This window comes from Erithacus rubecula (genome assembly GCF_903797595.1).
Source record: "Erithacus rubecula genome assembly, chromosome: Z".
NCBI classification, from domain to species: Eukaryota; Metazoa; Chordata; class Aves; order Passeriformes; family Muscicapidae; genus Erithacus; species Erithacus rubecula.
Window position 1 is genome coordinate 16071648 of NC_136661.1, and position 22176 is coordinate 16093823.

Sequence of the window (22176 nt, forward strand, 5' to 3'; positions counted from 1 at the left end):
AGGAAATATAGGAGAACTAATACAACCTAACCATATAATCTCCAGAGGCATTTAGTTGGAAGAAAAATATTTTATCCAGGTTTTGTGAGAACAGCTAAGTGATCCATAACTTGTTTCTCTACCCCTCCCACTTCTCTGTTACTGGTAGCAGGCTTAGCTGACTCCTTTCACATGGCTCTTCTTTGGCACCTCGTTATCTAGTTCTGCAGAAAAAAAATAACCCTCTATATAGTGCAGTCAGCAAAATAAAACATCTCAGTGTTTATGACTGAAGATCTGGCAGAATAAATTGCAATGTTACAGTAGAATATTACGTAAGTGACAAGAAACTTTCTAAGTAAAATTATTGTTCTGCTTATCAGTTGGACATTGAAAGGGCTGAAGTATAAGAAGCATGGCTATAGCAAAAATGAGGATAAGTTGAGTAGACATTGCTGAACGAAGTGCTGAAACTGGAGAAGTATCCCAGAAGTTCAGGATTCTCCTCATGGTAACTTGATTCAATAGATTCTTTCTGAATAATTGTTTTTCTTTATGGAAAGCACTGAGAGACGCAACTCTCAGAAGTCTGACTTTTATAAACCAACATACAGAAACAGGAGCTGTAATCAAGTGTCAGAGCTAAATACCCTGTTAGTGTATTGGCTGCTTGCCACTGTCTGGAGAGGACACAAATCTCAGACAAAAATTTGCATAAAGCACAAAGAGAGATTTTCTTACAGGGGCTCATGGATCCAGGCTTTAGGACATTTTTTCTTCATAAATGTCCTGGTTTGGAACAAGTAAAGTCACCCTAGGACAACAAAATATGTTGCATTGAGATAAGTGATCTAAGGAAGAAAATTTCACTGAGGAGAATCAATAACGGGTGGAAGCAGATAAAAGTGTGACATGGGACAAAAGTGTAACAAAAGCCGGGCCATGGGGTGGGTGAGGGGAGAAGGCCTGCAAAACTATTTAGAAACCCATAGCAAAAATGACTGAAAATCTTTGAGAATGCTTGAATCTCTGCTGAAAAGAATTTGAATACAAAAAGGGAAGATGAAATTTAGTGATGCGTACAGTAAGGTTACAAAAACACATAATTTTCCTATGGTAAATTTACCAGAGAACATCCTGGTCTAACAATAGTATTGTGGTAAATTTACCACAGGAACATTACATTTTTGGTGACCACAACTCAAAGCTATCAATCTAAGAATAAGGGCATAGTAAGCATTTTAGGAGAACTTTGAGTGCAATTTAAAAGAGTCAAGATGCATTTACAGATAAGAAAGCATTCCTAAGAAGAGAGAACTGGAAAGTGACTGAACAATTGCCCAGAAATCTCATTCAGCAGAAAGTTCAAATATTAGGAAATATTCTTTGATTACTTAGAAAATTGAAGTAACAATTTGATTGAGTTGTTCAAATGAGGCAGAATTTTTGTAGCCATTTTCAAAGCAATTATTGCTTCCTCAGATAAGAAGCTATTAGGTATAGTATGTTTGCATGTAAATAAACAGTTTAATCCCATATAATAAAACACAACAATTCTGGAAAAGTGACAAGATAAAGTTCATCACATGGCACAGAAGCCTTGTTAAGCATGTGGCAAACACAATGATGATTCAAAATCTAATTCTTTGTTTCTTTCTGATTTGAGCAGTACATGCAAGTTTAACCACATTAAATTACATCAATAGCACAATTTTTATAACAACCTGATATAATAGACACAGAATTCAGTCCAAGATGTTCCAGGGGAACAAGCTGGAAGTGGAAGAATATGGAGTGATGCCATCAAAATCCACCCGGGACTTCTATCACACATCATATATTCTCTATCAGTCACATTCAAGACAGTTCAAATAATCTTTGAATATCTCATAGACAATCCAACCAGAGATGTACCATAAGAATGTTTTTATTTAACTGAAATTAATAAAATAACACTGTATACGGAATTGTGAAAAATTAAAGGTTTTTCGTGCAAAACTAAGAGTGATAGACCAGCAGATTACAAAAGTGAGTAGGAGTTCAAGTTATGGTGCTGATATAAGTCAAGCAAACATTATTCTGAGATTAGCCATATTAACAGAAGTATGGTATACGTGGGCTACAGGAAGCAATTTTCAATGTCATGAGAGAAGCCTCTGCTGGATAATTATGTTGTTTGGAGTGTCACAGTTGAAAAAAACTGTAGACAAACTGAAACAGGCCACAAGCAAACACCAAGTATGATAAGAGAGTTGGAAAACTTGACCTGCACAGGGACTTTGAAATGGTTTGTTTAGTCTAGAAAACAGAAGATTGGTGGGAGACCAAACATACTGTAAAAGTATAAAATGCCAGTAGGAACAGTGGGTAATTTCTTATGTGAATGCTAAGAGCTGTGCAAGAACATAGAGGGACTGTAGCTGCAGGGTATGAAATTTTCACTTAGCAAGTCAGGGTAAAACTGGAGGAATAGTCATTAGAGCCATTAGAACATGAATACAGAACTAGTAAGGTGCTAAAGTGAATTATTTTTTGTGTCAAAACTGTCTTAGAGAAGGATGGTAACAGATAGATATTTATTGTGGTAGTATTAGAAGTATGTAATAGACTTCTAAATTTAGTTAACCCTGAATGTGACTAGAGATTTCACTGAAGCTAATGATGAAAATATGTAACTGGGAATTATACTAGTATGGAGGATATTGGTATCTGGTATAGGGACTGGACAATAAAAACAACAATTATTCATAGGACTTCAGTATTTCTGATCATTAGGATCAACATTCTTCATGAGATATTCAGACATAACTTAATAACAATTTAAACACAGTTAATAAGGAAGTTACAAATTTCTGGCCATAGAAAATAAACTTAGATTGCATGATCAAGATTAGACTCTAAATTAAACATCTGAGTAAACAAAGTACATGTAAAACAAAATTCCTGATTTCAGGGGCACATGTTTTGATAAATTCAGGAAATTCTCAGCTGGACTGAGTAGCTGTGAGATCAGAATGTTCCAGGGACCTGGAATGTATCCTCTCAATGGTGCAAAATATGGCAGGAAGCTGAATCCCAAGAGCAGAGAAGTGTATAGAATAAGCTTGAGATAATGGATGTCAATCCATCCTTAAAGATAATTTTAGAATAAATAGCTACCTTACCAAATAATATACAAAAGTACAGACAAGCAAAAGTAATTGTGTCTTAAAATTCAGAAGACAAGAGTATGATTAAATGTTGAATGGAGGCTGGAAGGAAATTACTTTCAGGGATAAGACTTGATATTACACTTTAATATTTTAATAATAACTTGGCATATAATACAGGAGCTTTCTGATAAAATCTATCAATAATAAAAAACTGAAAGACAATAACAGGAAGGAATGGGGATATCATACAGGGATATGGATCACCTTTAAATCTTGAGTAATACAAATGAGACAAAATTGAATAGGAAAAAATGTGTAAGTCATGCACTTGGGTGCTATTACAGAAGGTCCTCCCCAAAACTAGAAACTCTATGTTTGGAAACAGCTAAGGAAGAAAAGTACTGAAGTGTAAAGGGTCTTTCCAAAATAACTAGGAGCTTCTAATGGGACACAGCTGTGAATGAGGCAAATGCAGTTCTATGACATACCAAAAGAGGTATTTGTAACACAAATAAGGAAGAGCAGTGTCACTGTGTAAGATCTGGCAAAAACATCTTTGTATGACTAGTACAATTTTAATCATCCCTCTTCAAGGAAACTCAACTAAAACACAAAAGGAAAAGGGTTACTAGGTTAATGAGAGAAACAGAAAGTATATTAAAAAAAAAACAAACTGAAAAGTCCATGATTGGTTAGAGCAGCAAGAGAACAATTCAGATGAGTTGTGATGGTTGTCTAAAAATACATCTGAAGAAAAAGTACCAGTTAAAGGAAAGAAGTATTTAATCTAAATAATAATACTGGAACAGAAACAAAAGCATATAATCAGCCCTGAGTATGAATAGAAATTAGAGATACAAATCATTAAAGCAAAAAAGTTCTTGAACTGTATTCCTTTGAGAGTAATGGGGGCAAAAAAAAACCCTAATTGCTTAATGGACAAAGTAAGTTTATGAGAGGGATGATGTAACATGGCTTCAAGTGACTGCAGGGATTGAATTTGATGATACAGAAAAACCTTTTCAACCTTGTGTTTCTGTTGTTATAAAAACGTAATTAATTCTCTTTGCTCTATTTCCACTAAGGTAGGATATAAAATGTTCCATTTCATTTGTGGCTTAGAGAACAATGTCAACTTTCTATAAGACACCAGGCACTGGAGCAAACTAGCTAAGAAAGTTTTCAAGAAGCACTTGAACAAATATTTGACATGGCTTTTCTAAGTGTACTGAAATAGACTTACAGATATGAGTTGGTTTTCTGAGATTCTTTTCATCCCTAAATTTCTGTTGAAAACTACAAGCTTGTGTTTCTGGATTCTGGCTAAGCAAAACAGCAAAAAACCACAAGTAATTTCTATTAAGTAATTTACACTCTATAACTTTTCTGGAGGTATTTGCAGTGGTTCATTATTTATTATTTTTCCACTGTTCAGAGTGTCTTAAAAAATTCATAAAGTAAGCACAATTCCTATCTGGAGACTGGAAGATTTTGGTTTTCATATCTGGGGATTCTAGTATACACACAGAAGGATCTCTAGCAAAGAAGCTAGCAGCCTGGTGTGAGCTCCATTGTAAAACACTTTCCTTCTCTGAACTTCCTTCCAGAGTGGCAACAGGATTCTGTGTTCCATCATTCTGGACCACTGGCAGGGACCATCAATAATAAATTATGATGATGAGAATGGCAAAACATGCATGCACATTGCTGCTGCTGCAGGCTACAGTGATATCATCAGTGATCTGGCTAAAGTCCCAAAGTGCAACCTGCAGGCCCTTGATGTGGATGACAGGTAACCATGGAAACTCTGAAATTGCTGCTTCCTTTCTAATAACCTGACACCATCTCTGCTTACTATGTAATCATGTTTCAGTTTCAAAGGCCATGGCCTAGTAATGCTCTGCACTCCACAGAGAACTGTGCTTGCTCAGAAACACTGCAAACCAGTCCAGCTCACATGTATCGTACTTAGTATGATAACCAACTAGAAGGAATGATATTTAACTTTCTGTTTGTGCTAGAAAAAGAGATTTGTGTAAGGACTTAGTCACCACTTACCTAAGTTTCTTTCAATCAAAAGTGAATACCCTTTTCAAAACAATAGAACAAGATCCTGCAACTTGTATTTAAGAAATGGCAATGTTCTCTAATTGTATTTTGGATGAAAATGTCATACTCCTATAGGACTAGAGGACCCTCACATTCCGTTCTGAAAAGACCTGTGATTCCTTCATGATTAAAGCTCTATTTCATAAGTGCAGAGGAGTCATCTTTCCTCTTTTTCACCCCACACCTACCTTCCCTGGAACTTTGCTCATAAATTTATTTAATGCAAAGAGAACCAGCTGGCTGTTCACATCAATTATTCTGCTCAGTGAAGCAAAAGCCAAAGTTTTCTTGGCTTAGGCCTTCAGGTGCTTAAAATAATATCATTCTTCATGGAAAAGTGCAATAAAATGGAACAGAAATTAAATGAACAGGGTTCTGGAGCAGTTTCTAAACATCATTAAAACGTAGTTGAGAAGGCTGTGTTTTTAAGGAAAGAAGAGCAAAGGGAAAAGATTGCCTACGTCTCAAAGTTCACTAAGACATGGCCACTTATTCCACATGCTCAGACATTTCCACAGAATATATTATGTTTGGAGAGGGAAAAGATAAGCTTTTCACTACAAACACATATATAAGATTTTCATTCTATTGTGTTTCTATTGTTTTATGATTGTACCCAATCCAAAATCACTGCGACTGAAAAATGAATAGAAAGAAAAATTTTAATTTTATTTTTTTTATACTTAAACACTATTCTTGCAGTGTTGTCTGTGCTTTCAGGTATTTCACAAGAGCAAAATACTACAGTTTGGAAACTGGAGAAAAGTTTCCAAATACAAGATGCATATTTTCTGCCAAGCACAAAATCAGTTTGATTCTCCTGCAGAGATTCAGAACAATTATATGTGCTCTGGTCTGTACCTTTCATAGGACCCAGAAACTGGCAAAGTGGCAGTAGTAGATGTGTTCAGTCCTTCTCATTCATCAGGGAGATGCTTCTCTTGTTACCTTCATGGAGAGCCCTGTGCCAACCATTGCTAATTGTGATTGGTGCAAAGATAAGAATTTGTCCCTATGCAGTGGAAACTATGAAGAGTTTTTTTCAAATTCTGCTCTGAAAACTTCAGGCGTCTCTACTCACAATTCCAGCTGGAAGAGATGCAATTATAGAATGTATAGGCGTTCTGCAGCCCCGTATCTGCTTTATCTGCAGCTAAATAAATGCAGCTACAGTAGTGTGGAATAAGCTGGCTGGAGAATTTCTTAAAATGTATGTTATGAATCTGGGAAAGTAGCATACCCTGTGCACACCTCACTATATCATAAATTGTTTCAATTGTAAATCTGTCCACCCATTTTAATGATACTCCCCCTTTCCTGTAGGACTCCTTTGCACTGGGCTGCAGCAGCAGGCAAAGCTGACTGTGTGCAGACACTGCTAGAACTGGGGATAGACAGCAGCCCCCGAGACATCAATGAAAACACTCCTCTGACATATGCAATGTACTGTGGGCACACAGCATGCATCAAGCTGCTGTCTCAGGAGAGCAGGTAAAAGGAAAGTTTGCATCTTGCTCACATGTTGCCACTGACTAGAAAACAAACTTATTGGTTTTTGAATGCTGCTGAAGCATTTGAGCCCTCGGTGGTGTTTCCTTGATTCATAAGCAACACTAATTTCATTTTCCACCAACATTGCAACATTACAACCAGTTGTCTACTGAAGACTCTTCACTGAGGTTGCAGTACTACTCTACCAAGCAGCAGAGGGTTCTGAAGATGTACATACAGCTCTTACTCAGACACCTCCATGTAGAAAACACGTATAAAAGAATAATTTCAGCCCTCAGAGATACGTAACTTTCACTTCTTTGAAATCTCTTTGCACTATCTGTGTGGTCATGTAATCAGACAACAGAGAGACCGAATACAAAAGCATCTTTCACAGATAATAAAATAAATCTCAGGTGTTCATCCTCAGAGTAAGGGTTTGGTAGTATTATCCTAGCCTTCTTTAGTTCTCTACCTTGATGTGGTTTTTTATTCTGAGTTCTTGTTGTTTAAAAAGTATAACAGAAGACTCACTGGTGACAATCTTCCTTTCTTTGTGTTCTTCCTTTTCAGCAGCTATTATGTAATTAGTTTCTGTTCTTCTACTTCAAGTATGCACTTACATTTATATCCCACTTGTTTTGTGCTTTTCCCTCCTTTTCAGTCAGAAGTTAGTATTATGTCCTATGTTCCAAATGTGAGACACAGGTAATATTACCTCTCCTCTTTCTCCTGTAGTCTAGAGACTATTAGAGAAGGACAGAGATTAGCCAAAATTTCATCTCAAAACCACTACAGCAATACTGATCTCATTTATATGTTCTCTGAACTCTTTGTACACACATTTGTATCTCTGTAGCCTATTGTATTAGTGGTTAGTTTTCCCAGTAATTTTCCATGGCTTTTCCCTAAGCAGAAAGACAAAACAAATTCCAGAGCTCCAAGCCCTGAGGGGTACTAGGCTCCTATCCTATCTTGGTTCTGCCTAGGAACCAATGTTGAAAACAACACTTCCAGATACATTCTCATGGACAAAGTACAGCTGGTACCAAGGAAGAGACTCCAGAGAAGGGCCTTGACCTGGGGGAAAATTCCATCACCATTTGTCCTCCTAACGGATGCTCTTTTATCAATTGTGCAAATTTCCTAAAACCTATAAACATGTACTCACCCTTTTGGGATGTGGGCTTTTGTGGACATTTTTCATAACTGCTCCTTAAGGCCTTCAATTAAGATCTGCTTTTATATTACCTAACATACTAAAATTATCTTGGGTTTACTACAACAATACCAGTGTAGGTATTGCAACAATACCTACAACAATAGGTAACAATACCAGTGTAGGTATTTATCTTGACCAATCTGAAACTGTGCCAGACCTCTTCAGCACAAGCAAGGCAAGGGAAAGGGCTAGAAGGGAAAAGTCAAATGGAAAAGAGGGAAGTGGGAAGGGGGAAGGAATTATGGGAATGGTGAACTAGTGCCTTTCTTCACAGTGTTTGCAATGACTGGAAATACCTTTTTTCTTAATCTGACATAATACAAGGACTTCCTGATTTAAAAGATCATGCAATTTTCTTCTCATTATCATTAGATCTTCACATCTGGTAGATGCTGAAGCCAGAAAAACTTGTTTGTTTTTTCCCAGATAGCTGTGCTAAGTTATATTCAGATGATTGTAAGGCAATTCACCAATAAGAAAGAGTGAAGTAGCATTTTCATTCTTTGTTAATTACAAATTTGGGATCCTAATTTTTTTGAACCACCTATGCAAATGTATCCGGAGAGAATATTGCTTCTTTCATTGAGTAACACAGTTGGTATTTTCTCATTGTTTGGTAATATTGACATCACATTTTGTTTTGTATTTTCAGTAGATCTGAGTCAGTTCATCAGTTTCCCTCCCAGAAAAGCAGACTTATAAAGAAAGAAGGACGATTCAGTATGCTGAACCAGATCTTCTCTTGCAAAAAAAAGAAAGATGATCTGAAAACCAGTCAGGAGAGAAGCAGGGGTCAAAATCCTGGAGAAGAGACCTCAGAAGTAGATGCCATCATCACCCGTTTTGATTGCATTATGAATAAGAATTGCAAAGATGTTTCAGAAGAGTGTAAGACCACCCATGACTTTAAGAGAAAGAGCACAGACACTAAGTACCTCACAGCAGAAAAGAAGCAATCAGCATGTCAGGGATTCCCACCCATCACCACCCAGAGCTTCCCCTCAATCACTGCAGGCAATTCCTTCCTAACTTCTTCCCAGAGCAAAATGTCAAGCTTGTCCTCCAGCTCCACTACCTATCCACACAAATCTCAAAAGAGCTGGAGTGAGCACAACTTACTGGACAACACAGGCAGCTGCCAGGCCTTGCTGGATGATCCCTGGAACACAGACTCTAACCAAAGACTCTCTTACAAAGTCTGTACTGGGACTTCAGACAAACTGATGAATGGCTTAAACTCTGATAGATCTCACCATGTGCTTTTGTGCCCTCCCTGCCTTCCCTCACTTCCCAGTTCTCCATCAGGTAATCTTTTCCTTCTCTATATCCTAAATCCTAGCATATCTACTGATGTGGAAAGCTGAGTCAGAAAAAAAGTAGGGACTAATAATATTTCTATTTTTAATTTTTTTCCAGTTTCTTTATGTGGCCGTACCACATAGCATGTGGGTGGGACATCAGCTGAAAGCTGAAGCAAGGTGCTTAGATGTGGGAAAGAGGAGATTTAAGTAGATCTGAAGAGCAAGCAAAAATGTAGATATTTAGGAATAAATAAGGCACCTGAGCTATTAGTGTCCTCCAGGTCATATATGTGCTTTGTGAATTGCACATTAACACCCTTGTGCTGCCTTGTGTTCACATCTAGTCCTGGATGTAGATGTGCAAGAGAACAGACTTGCCCTCAAATCTGTAACTGCTGAGAGCTGCTTCTGGATCTAGACAGGTCCAGTGACACTGGACAGCTTTATGCCATGCCACTTTACCCTTGCAGGTATATTCTGACTCCAGGCTGCCATGGCATCCCTTCCCACCCTGAATGCCACCCTGAGTGCCAGCTCTTTGGTCTGATGTGCTGTTCTTATGGTTTCTCCAAAGCTGAATACAGGTTGCTGAATTTACAAAGATGAGACAAATGCTTTTACGCTGTGGTCTGGAAATTGTAATACAACAGTAATGAAGCAGAGCATTAGAATTCTAAGATGAACAGAGTTTGGCTGGATTTGGGATCTAGTATTTTGTTTGACTCATGTCCATGTTTAAATGAATCTGCCTGGCTGGCCTGCATTCTGGAGTTTACTTTAACATATCAGTGTCTCCAAATTCATCTCCTTTGGGATTAGTCCTATGCCAAAATTAAACACATCTAGCATGCCTTCCAATCACTGCAATACCTAACTGAAAATGTAGCAAACCCCAAACTTTCTAGTATACCATTTAAAGGAGTAAAAATTTTACAATAAATTAATCTATACATCTCCCAAGAGACATGAGCCATTATCCTTCAGTGGAAAGAGGAGTGAGAAACCCTAAGAAAAGCCCCCAATTAGCTTCATGATAGTGCAGACTGTACTGAAATATAAGTGAAGTGAACTTAAAAAAGCAAATATTTGCACACATGTCTGACAAATTAACCAGAGACAGGCAATTTCAGAATGATAGGCCATTATACATATATTGCGCAAATAAAGGCTGGAAATAGCTTTTGGTGTAAAAAGGAACTATTTAAAAAGTGCCACTTCCTGAACATCAGGCCACATTCCTGAAATCTTGATAGAACTGCTCCATAGGTGTCACTACTTTTTTACTGTGCTCTCTTCAGCTACCCACTCAGCCACAGGAGCCCCAGACTCCACAGGCCCAGCAGTGATTGTTTCTGCACAGCTCCTTCCACACTGAAGTCTGCAAGGTTCAGCTCATATGTGTTGTAAAATAGCCCTGGCAGGGCTACTTTATAACCTCACTATAATATGGTACAGTGAGGCTAAGGTATTTGAGATCACTGAACTTGACAGCAGTAGCAGGAGTGACCTCAAACTAGATAAGCCAAACTGGAGGACAACTATTTCTGGGTAAAGTTTCTGTTGAAATTTGATAGATTGTTAATACATTTGATGTGGACGTAGCTACCATGTTATTTTAAATATTATTATAGATTTTTCTTAATATTGTAGTACAGTCCAAACTACAGTCCTAAGAAAATGGTTAAATCCTCATCTGCTCTTGGCAGAAGGATAGGTGGTATTCCTAGAAAAACTATTTCTGTGAAAATCCTATGATAAAAATCAAGTTGTTATAATGGGATCCATCTTTGCATGCCCAAAGGGAAAGTAAGTAGTCTTATTTCTTACATTTTATTATCTCGCTCAGAAAATAAAAAGCCTGAGTTTTCTTTAGCCCAGTTTTCTTTGTACTAACTTCCTGTAGCAACATTTTCCAACAATAAAATTATTCCCGTGACTGGCAAAAAGAACCTTCCTCTGAAACATGCAAATTAAAATCCTCAAAGGAGGAAGGGAAGTCCATTCTGACAGGAATTCACTGCACAACACAGATATTGTCTCACATTTCTTCATGATAAAAAGATCTGCTTATCCCTCTTCATGCCTGTGTATGTGGTTTAAATCTTTGGGCCTCTGTAATTAAAGCCACCTGACTTTCTGTGAATTAGAACTGCATTTACTGTATGAGCTCCAGGGCTTCCAGGTCTCCAGTGTGCTGTGCCTGTAGGACTTACAGGGATCAGAAGCAAAGTCTGGTTCCAGCCCAGAATTATAGCCAGCAATAATGCTGTGCAGGAAAACCTCTCTCTAAGGAAAAATATCTATTCTTGGATTTTGTTGGGTTGTTTGGTTTGGTTTGGTTTGGTTTGGTTTTGGGGTTTTTTTTCAAATTGATTTATCTTTCTTTCTGCGGGAGACTTAGCTGGGAGAAAAAAAAGCATCCAGTTTTTGAAGATACTGAAGTGTTAATACTTCATTTCTCAATTCATGGCTGGGGGGGATTACATGTAATTTCCTAGTCACTTAATACCTAGACCAGGATTCTGGGTATCACTAATCTAAGGAAACTCACTTTGAAAATTATTTTCTCTGTTGACACCCAGTGTTGATTGTCTTGCATGACCATGTCTATTGTCAAAGTGAAAGCTAATTTTGTTCTCACTTGCTACAAAGGCAGCTGGCACATACATGTGCCAAAGCCTTTGGAGACTTTTTGTTCTATTTTCTGTGCTCCTGGGATTGAAAAATGAGTCAATTTACCAGCTGAACATTAACACTTACACAGAGGAGAGAGGTTGCTGTGTGTAGCACTGAGCAAGGTAATTACGTTACTACTATCAATGGCATCATTGGTTTCTCTCAGAATTAGTGCCCTCCACTGAGAAGAGCAAAGACAGTCTATACTAAAAACTTTGAAAATTTCCGGTGTTTGCCAGCCACAGTACTGAGCTGCCATCAAAAATCTGAAACATTTTATACTTACGAGCTTTATAATCATCACTTTTTGCAAAATGTACTGCCATCTACATTGGAAAAATAGTAGAAGTAGAGAAAACACAAGTGATATGGGTAACCAGGAACCTGTCTCAAGTGTAAGACAGCTCTGACATGCCCATCACCCACTCCTCTTTTGGGTAACTAAATTTCCAGATGTTAGTTGATACTTTATTACAGGTTTTATTGCAGAAGTCCAGTACCTTCTATTTGCTTGAATAGGTAATGTGAAAAATGGGTTATTATTAAGTTCATTATGGTATAAGCAGTATGGTATAGTTCAACAGGAAGAATTTTTTGGCTAGGAAAGCAGAGCAAAGCTGGTCAGTGTGGCTGTCACTTTCTCAAATTTAAGAACCAATTTAGTCTGAAACATTCATCATAACATTAACAACTTTTACATAAAAGGCACCACTATGAGGTTCACCTTCCTAAATGCAAAGAAAGATTTTAAAAAACAACCTGTAAAAAAACTCAAATGCAGTTCTGCATTTTGTAAGAATGAAATAGCTTCATTTTATTTATTCAAAAATAACTGCAATCATAAATATGCTCTTGGGGACAGCAAAGATGATGTCTCAAAGAAAGAAAATTTTTTTTTTCCAGATGTAATAAGAGATAGACAGTAAAAGTAGAAGAATACTTCCACTTGATGCCAAAACTTCTAACAAGGATTCTTTTCCAAGCAGTCATATCATCCTTGCAAATATGATTATGTTTTGTAGTGTTGTTTTGCTGACAGATATCCCCATTAATGAAATGAATATATTTCTTGATAGCAACAATCTCCCATCATCAAAGCCATAATGGTACATACACAATAAGCCATTAGTTCTCAGCATAAGCATCACAGAAACCAATATAACTTTAATTGCTCTAATGAGAGCAACAAATGATTCTGTGCTATATTGGAATTGTTATATTTAGTTCTTTGTGCAAAGTGGTTGCAAGGTCTATAGAAGAAATTTGCCAACTAGACACTAGAGATGATAAAAGCATGGGAAAAGCAAACTGAAGTCTGTTTCTATTAGGCAGAGCTCACCCATACAAGACTCTTCGTGCTGTAGCTCAAACACATCAGCTTAACCACAGGGTCTAGTAGACTGACCCAATGTCTATCACCTGTTGTGGCTTTTGGACCAGAACCTTGCTCCATGCTGAGTTGAAGGCTGCACTGACATGGTGGTTTGCCTGACAAACACCACTATAACTCCTTCCACACAGAATCTGTTCAGTCAGCAACATATTTACAGCAGTCATGACAGCTACTTCAGTGCACCTTTGGAAAACTGCTCTACAACTATTTTTCTACAGCTTTATCTTGCAAAGCCAAACCAGACATAGGTATTTTCAAGTACCAAGGGCAAAGCCACAAAGGCAATTAATATAATTCCATTTCTTCCTCCTGCTTAGGGTGTCCTGCTACATGCACCCCATGCCTCCCCTGCTCTCTGTGTGCTAACAGAACATATTCCTGCTCTTCAATGAGCAAACCCGTGCTGGATGAGCAGCTGCTTGCCAAGACAACTCATTACACAGCTGATCACAGTTTTGATGATAACAAGAAACATGATTTGAGGGACTCAAGCATTACAGAGTAAGATCAGCTCAGGAAAATAATGTGGTGAAAACATTGACTTGGTGCTTGAGTTTCTACTTTTTTTAGTATTAGACATGTCCTTTATGTGATGAAATCATCATACAACATACTGTCTTTTTTAATAGTATTAAAACTAAGTTGACTTTAATCTTAACCAGTGACATGCCAGAATTAACCAATTAACCTTTCTTTTTCCAGCATATATTCTTCTTGGTGAAAATGATACTGCCATAAACATAGTCTAATAGGGATCAGTATCACCTCCAATCAGTTGTGATATGCTTTCATCTGCAAAAAAAGAATCCTCTCAAAGCTCATCTTTACTGCTGATAGCCTTCAATGTTCTTTTCCAACCAGCAGTTGAACTCTGTTTGTGTTTTAATACTTACAAGGCTGAGACCCGACCAGGGCATTTTGCAAACTAAAGCTTCTATTCTGAAATCAAATCACCTATTTGAGTAACTTTACAGATTTAGAGTCTAAATATTCTCGCTGAGACCTAATAAACTGTGCCCATTTTAAGACCTATTGCTATATTATATGAGAGGAAGTGATAAGGGTATATGTGAAGGTTATACTATATCAATCAGTCCTTGTTATGAGTGTAAAGTGAACTAAGCAACAGCTTCTTCTTTTTAAGCCAGTGGTTTTTTGTTATTGCATATTTCTGAGAAATACGAAGTAAGAGTTATTTTCTTTTCTGGAAGCCAGAAATTCACAGCACACCACACTAGTTATAATTATTCCCATAATAATTTTCTTTTTCTTTCACAGGTAGAAGTTTTCAGCAGATGTCCATAGGCCAACACAAAATGAAAAATGTTAGTCCTGTACAGAACAGCCTAGCTCCAATACCCAACCACAGTGCCCACAAAAGTAAGTACAGACAAGTGTCAGTTACAGTATCACATTGCATGCTCCCCTCCCTGGTGTCTGAGGGCTTGAGAGAGGTTTCATGTTTGCTTTTTCACAGCAGCATAGAACGGCAGATGTAGGAAGACACCTTTGGAGTCTGGCTGTCCACCCCCCTGTCCACAGAGAAGTTGCCTACAGCACATTGCCTGAGATCACACCCAGTTTTGTTTTAAGTATCTCTATGAATGGATATTGAGACTGCACAGTTTATCTGGGCCTTCTCTTGCAGTGTTTAACTACACTGAGTGGAAAAAGTTCCTTATTACTTATTTGTAGCCATTGATTCTTTTCCCTCTGCAGGACTCCATTGAGAAGAGTCTGTCTCCTTCTTCATTACTATCCACAATCAAACATTTATGCATATTGACAAGATCCTTTGAGCTACCTTCTCTTCTTGAGACTGAACAGTCCCAGCTCTTTCAGCCTCCCCTTGGAGGCTGACACTCCAATCCTTTAGTCATCTCTATTGCCCTCCACTGGACTTCCCTCAGTATGTTCCCCTCCCTCGTGTACCGCCAGCCTCAGAACTGGACTCAGAACTCCAGATGTGCTTCACCCAAGCTGAGTACAGGGGAAGAATCACCCTTCACAATCTGCTGGCAGTGCTCTTCCTGATGCAACCCCAGACACTGTTGGCTGTATTTCTGCAAGGGCACATTGCTGGTTACATTCAGCTTGGGGAAGCAATGTTCCCAAAGGGCAGGAGAGCTTCACCCCACTCCCAGAGTCCCAGCAAAGTGTCAAGACTGTGTTTGTTCCAGGCAGGATCAAGGCAGCAACTGGGGTGTTCTTCACACACAGACACCAGCTCTACTCCCAGCAGTGTCCTAACCCACGTTCTTGTGTTCCACAACACATAAATCTCCATTGTATACTGGATGAGGATTTACAGTTTGCTAATTGTCATTCTGTGGATCAGCCACATCCCAAAGCATACAGACCTAAATTTAAGATTTCCTGCTGCTTATAATCTGAAGTTCAGAAGCAATTCTGCAGTGTGAAAATATTACTAGAAATGAGGCAGAGGCAGCCTTACAGGGACCATCAAATTGTGTGGAGATATAGACAGAATCCTGCACTGCTGCTGTTTTCTACATCAGACAGGAAGAATAAAAGGTTGAATTACTGAGGTGGTATTCTCTGTCTGCTCAGAAGGAAGAAAATAATTTAATTGCTTTTAATTGCTTTTAAAACCCCAAGTCCAAGTGTTCTATTTTTAAGCTTTCTACTCATGTTCTCTGTGTCTTCTAGTTAAATCATAGCTATAAGCAAAATCTTTTAAAAATTCTGTCATAATAATTGTTGTTCTTGCATTCATATGGTCAAGAATTTAGTTCTAGTCTCATGCCAAAAGTGCCTTACAAATACGATACAATTGTCACAATTAAGAATCATGGTTTCATTAACTAACACAGCACATTTATCCATATGCCATTACTGCTTGAACATTAGTTCAAGCCAGTAACAGAAAAGCAAAATTATTTGCAAAATAGACTGTATTTCATGTTAACACAAATTGCATATTTGCTCCTGAAGCTTTCTAAATAACTGTTTCAGAGTTTCATCCAGTATGAGATTTCACTCATCCTCCATACAGCCCTAAAAGTATTACCCTTTTGGAGATAGCCTTTATCCAGCAAAGTGCTCCAGCAATGAAGACTGAATATAAATATTTGTGTTTCTCTACTATTTTTAATACACAAGATGTGTGTTAAAAATATGCTAAGGAAAAGAAAAAAAAAAAAAAAAAAGATACCAAGAAGCTGGAACAATAAAATAAGCAAAAACTAGAATGAGAACTGAAACTACCCAGAAACTAACAGAAAGAAGAAGTATCTACCCCAAAAAAGGAAGGGCAATTTAAAAAAAAAAAAAAAAAAAAAGAAGGAAGAAATTATCTCAGTAAAAACATTTTAAAATATACATTAGAAAGAGGAAAATGGGAATGAAACAGTAGCCTGGAAACAGTACTTGAGTGACTTTAAACCATAAATTCTCACCCTTCAGATATCCCCAGGGCCAGAGATCCTTCACGTGCCTTCCTGAGTAGCCTCAGCACAGGCTGCATCTTCTATTCTGCATGCTGCTGCTTCATCCCCCACAGTCTTTCTATCTCATTATGCAGTGCTTCCAACAACCCTTGAAATACAGGCTGTCACACAGTCCTCACAAAATGCCAGAATAATTTTTCAAACAAATACGGGACTTCTAGATAACTCTGCTGCTCTCACTTCTTCATGTAGTTAAGAAGGTCTGATGTTTCTGGAGACATCAGAGCAGACAATATGTCCGATGCACAAAAAAGTGACATGATTACTTGCTGGAAAAAGAACCCACAACAACAGCAAAAAATTTAAAAAACAGATTTAAAATCTATTTCTGCAGGTCATTTAACAATATTTTCTGGAGATCTGTGGTTGTTTTTGCCATTATTCATCACAACTTGAAGTTTCTTCTTTCCCAAGTTAACAGCAAAGCCTTCCACAAAGAAGCCACATCTCTGCACAAGACCACTGTGGTCCTCTGCTTGCAGAGGAGGGGAGTCTAAGACCCATTCTCCTGCTGGACTCCATACTCCTTGGGCAATGCCTTTCTGACAGCCTTATTTTTGCCTCTGCAGTTTGTAATAGCAGCCACTCCAGAGTCTGCTGAGTGGAAAAGGCTTCCTGAACCAGTAGCTCCTACTGCATCGCTAGGTCTTTGGTGGCCAACTTCACCCTCTGCATGTGAATTATCAATGGTGCTTTTGCTGTATGTAGCTCCTGGGGCCTTAAGGGCTCTGCCTCTCACACATCCCAGCTCTGGGTCCAGGATCATGTGTTTCAATACATGCTAGTCATTTTATGCATTGTTTCAGAGCCATCCATGTACCAGTCCTGAAATCCTGAATCAAATGTCCTAAACTGACCACAGTATGTGGGACAATTTGGAAAGCACTGATGTTTGGATTATTTGAATAAGCATGGGTTTGTGATGGCTGCTCTGTCATGGGGGTGAAGTTAAGCTACAGAACTTTTGGCCTACTTAAATCCATCCCTTAAGGCTTTTAATGATATACATAAAGAACATAAAGCTTTATGGATATTTTTCACACGGATGTGAATTTTGAATATATTAACATATGACTATGTTCCAAAGAGGGACACAAGTGACCCTCTCAATATTTGGTTTGCACACCAAAATTTCAGTGAACTGAAAGCATTCTACCATGTGCGAGAAAACATGGGCCCGTTTATAGTGTACAACCCTCTCAGATTCACAAAAATTCAACACCAACTAGAGAAAATTATTAATGGCTTGGGGTTTTTTAATGAAAAGGAGAAGTGATTTCCTGACTTTCTGAACATGAATGAATCTTAAATATGCATGATGATGCATGAATTACAGTACACTGCTAGAGGCCAGACCATTATGGCAAATACTGTCTCCTCAGGTAGTCATAACTTGACTAGTAATTTAAATTAGCTTAAAAAGAAAAGAATCTATCAAGTTTCTAAATCCTTTCTAAAACTATCTCACTTTGCCCTAAATCATAAGATAAGCTTTGGAAAAGTACTGGTCCTGAAAAATAAATAATCAATAATTAAATTAATGTAAGGTGTATGCTACAGGGGATTATGACAAGAACTTTAGCCTCTTTTGCAACATGTTAAAATGGATAGTTAGAATAGATAGATACAGATATGAATGGACAAATATATGCAGTGAGGGTCCACTGCAAACATTAGAGAGGTAACATTTGTTTTCAGTGGGGCAAATTAAACAAAACACAAAATTTCCATCTAGTTCAGAGGAAAGTTTTAATAGCCTCTCAGATAATTAGTGACAAATATGCAGATGAAAGGAAATTACAAATGCAATGAGAACACAATCAAGAAAAAATTAATGCAAAATTTGCAATAAGATTCTGTAGCTGAAACAGATATTGTAACTCCAGAAAGAACTCCTCATATGCTTAAACTGTAGAAAAATATATTGTTTGTATACAAAGAGCATGTGAATAAAATGGAGATAAAGTGAAAAGAAGCTAATGCACTCCACAATAAATTGACAGTGCAGAAAAGTAGGTCTACAATTAAGGTTTTGAATCCTCCTTTTAAAAAATTGGGAAATTAGGAATTTGTCTGAATGAGGGAGCCTGAGAATTTCAATTCAGAGAAGATACAGAACAATATTAGCTTTAAAGTACAAACAGTGTTACATTGGTGAGGTGGAAATTAAGGATGATCTAAATCCACCGTTTCTTACAAGATAACAATAGAGATACATAATGGGTGTGCCTCCCAGGTGTTTTGGTGTGTGTCTTGGTGTGCTACAGGGTAATGGGCTACTTTTGTGGCCTGTGAATAGCAGAGCATGTGTGGATCTGTCTTTATGATTGACTGTGCCTAGAGAAACCCAGACACCGTATCCCACACTTTTCCATTTCATCTTCCTTAGATTTTGATCAGCATTTATTTTCAGCAATAAAGCATTTTTGGAACACTTCTGTTACAGTTAACCTATGGTTTCTGATGAAAAAATACATTGTGAAAATTTCTCCAGACAGATAAGTCTCCTCCAGGCAAGCTACAGGTTCTCTGCTTATAAAAAATAAATCTTTTAACTTTTCAAGACTTATTGGTCACTAAACCAAACATAAATCACTTAACACAGGAGTTGTTTTCTTCAGATGCAGATAAGCCTTGCTAGGGTTATACAATTTTTTAATTAATATTTTGATCCTATTTTTCAAATACAGGCTTGAGTACACACAGTAAGAGATAACAGTTCAAATAAAGTTGCAAAATCATTTGTAAAAATGCCATGCTTTTCACTTTCTGTGCACTTTCTTTTTTTTTTTTTTCTGTTTCCTCTAGTTCAGCTACCATCTCAGGATACTAAGAAGCTTAAATCCCTACGAACCAGTGCGGTTATTCTCCCACCAGCTCCAAACTCCAGATGTCTGAAAACAGGACATTCTCAGAGTCATATCCTCTATTCTCTCTTGCCTGGTCTATCAGGAGATAATCTAAAACCAAGCTGTGTCCTGCCTGCTATCCCAAACCAGAAGAAATCTAATCCTGTAGAGGAGCTTGAGAAATCACTCACCAAACCAGATGCTGAAAACTCAGTATACTGGCCTAAATGAGTTGAAATATGTCTAAGCGGTTATTTAAAGATAACTGTACAATTAAATCTCATTAATTTGCACTAATGATGCCCTTGTGAACTGGAGCAAAACAGAAACCAAGATAAGATAGCACATCACAAAAGCTGCACTGTGTGTGTGTATGTATGCATTTGGATTAAAGTTTTGATTTAAGGTGAAATTATTAAATCAACGTTTAATGTACAATGAATTTATTTTGTGGATGGAACCCTCATAACATGATTTCGTTGCAGCAATGAGCTCTTAAGCTTTTCATGGAGAAAAGGAATAAAGATTAGGGTTTTCTGCATGATTTAAAAGTTGGAACTAGTGAAAAAAATTGTCAGGGCTTCTCTGTAGTTTCTAAATGCAAAGGTGCTGATTCTGATGCTGTATGCCATAAAAAAACATCTTTTTAAGGTTAAGAAAATAAAGTTTAAATCAAAGGCTGCTTTAGCAATTCACATCTTCTGTCTCTTTGTTTTTCACACATTTTCTAGATGGTACTTTTGTGGGTTTTATGAATTCAACAAGGTAAAATGTACAATGAAACTTAATTCCTGTGGAACAGAAGACTTTTAGCATGCACTGTTCACTGACAGATTTATGTCTTATTTAATTCTTCATACTCCTTAATGACAAAAATGCCATTGTATACTTCATAAAACAAGGATTGCAGAGTCCTGAGTTTTTAGACATTGTTTCACTTTGATCACTGAACTAGAGGAAATTTAACTTGACTGCTGTTCAGCCAAGAACTTTTACAAGTGGTAAAAGCCTTTGACTAAACATTGCACAAGACTATCCTTTCCTAGAGACTAACAAAGACGCCAGCCTCTGCTTGCTTCTGAGTTCTTATCTAGATCTTGCTGCAATTGCTTTAGAGGCTTCTCCACTTCTGATTATAAAGGGGCTGTGGGCTGGGGGAGGTTGTCCCCTTTTGTCACCCTTCTGTATCACCACTTCTAGTAAGCAGGTCCAAAATTAACTCTACATCAGCGGCTCATTCAACAAGGACACGGCACTTCTGTTTACCTCTAGATAAATGTATTTTTTGCTGTACAAACATTTCTTTTGCTGTGTTACAGTAAAAGACAAACTTGACATGAAGAAGAAGATAATCGTGTTCCAGTAGCTGCAGTTTCCAATTTCCTTGCGCTAACGACTTTAAATAGGATGGCTGGTGGCTGTCACAGACAGTCCCAGAAAGAAAAAAGCAGAGCACAACAACAGCTGTTCTGATGCAACACAGGGAAGAGGGAACTTTTGCACGCAAATAAAAGAATGTTTTATTTTTAAACATCTCACCCAAATGCCAGGGTATAAAGCTCAAATTCAACAAATGATGGAAACATCTAGCTTCTTGATGAAAAGCCTAAGACTAAAAAAGCTCATGTGCTTGGACCTCACAGACAACCTGCCCCGTGAAGCTAGATGGGAAAAACAGTGGATGACAGATACATGCACTTTTAGAGGAAAAACCAGTTCTGGCATGCTCTGTCTTTGCACCTGACCAGTCCTGTTCAGGCCAGCCTCACTGAAAATTCCATAATCTCTCCTGCAGTATAGCAAACTGGTATTTGCTCCTTGATCTTGCTGGCTGAGCTGCTCTCACTGCTCTACAGAGCCCCTGAGCTTCTCTGCTTGAAACTCCACCTATTGCAAGTCCTGACTTAACGCCACTTTGTACCTGTCTGTGTGGTCTCATACAATAGACAAATGGTTCTTAAGTTATTTCCTAGAAATATTAATGCTTCAGTGCAGACTTTATGCCATTACCACTTGGTACAAAGAAAATGGTTTTGCTGCAGACTGCACAGAAGAGAAGGGAAATCTAATTTCTACAGCTCTGGCCATCACAAGAATGAGGCTTGTCTTCATAAAATGAAAGCCTAAAGTAACCATTCTGGCAGAGATTAATTATCTTTAGTTAAAAAAACTGCTTGGGAATGGGTACTTGTGGAACTTGTGGAAGAGAGGGAAAACCAAATGTTTTCACAACAAGGAAATCCTAGCAAGGTCAAACATTTGTAACTCCTTTGCCATATTAGCCCTTTTCAGTGGGTATGGAAACCGTGGCTTTAGCTGGGATGCCTCCAAAGAGGCTGATCACATGATACAACTCCAGTTTTTCCTGAATAGAAGGAGATCCTCATTGCTACTGCTGAATTTGAGAAAGGAGGTGAATCTCTCTCATTTCTTGCATTATCCTGCCTGTCCAGGGTCCAGGAGCCCTGGGCTGCCTAATGGCAACCATGAAAGCTGTGGTGGCATTTATTTGTTTGCCAGCCGCTGTTCTGTGG

The 22176-nt window shown here is 37.9% G+C and overlaps 1 protein-coding gene and 1 long non-coding RNA gene across 4 annotated transcripts in view; one reads left to right on the top strand and one right to left on the bottom strand.

The window, feature by feature from the left end:
- The window catches only part of ANKRD55 (ankyrin repeat domain 55), a 46089-nt gene extending 25787 nt beyond the window's left edge, over positions 1-20302 (top strand). For all 3 annotated transcript variants that reach the window (XM_079330606.1, XM_079330604.1, XM_079330605.1), the window contains 5 exons: positions 4739-4923; positions 6564-6731; positions 8606-9258; positions 14602-14703; positions 19602-20302. In XM_079330606.1, coding sequence (XP_079186732.1) covers positions 4739-4923; positions 6564-6731; positions 8606-9258; positions 14602-14703; positions 19602-19873 — 1380 coding nt within the window. In that variant the 3' untranslated portion in view covers positions 19874-20302. The remainder of the gene's footprint in view (positions 1-4738; positions 4924-6563; positions 6732-8605; positions 9259-14601; positions 14704-19601) is intronic.
- The window catches only part of LOC306814498, a 102161-nt gene that overhangs the window by 54900 nt on the left and 25085 nt on the right, over positions 1-22176 (bottom strand). The window lies entirely within an intron of this gene.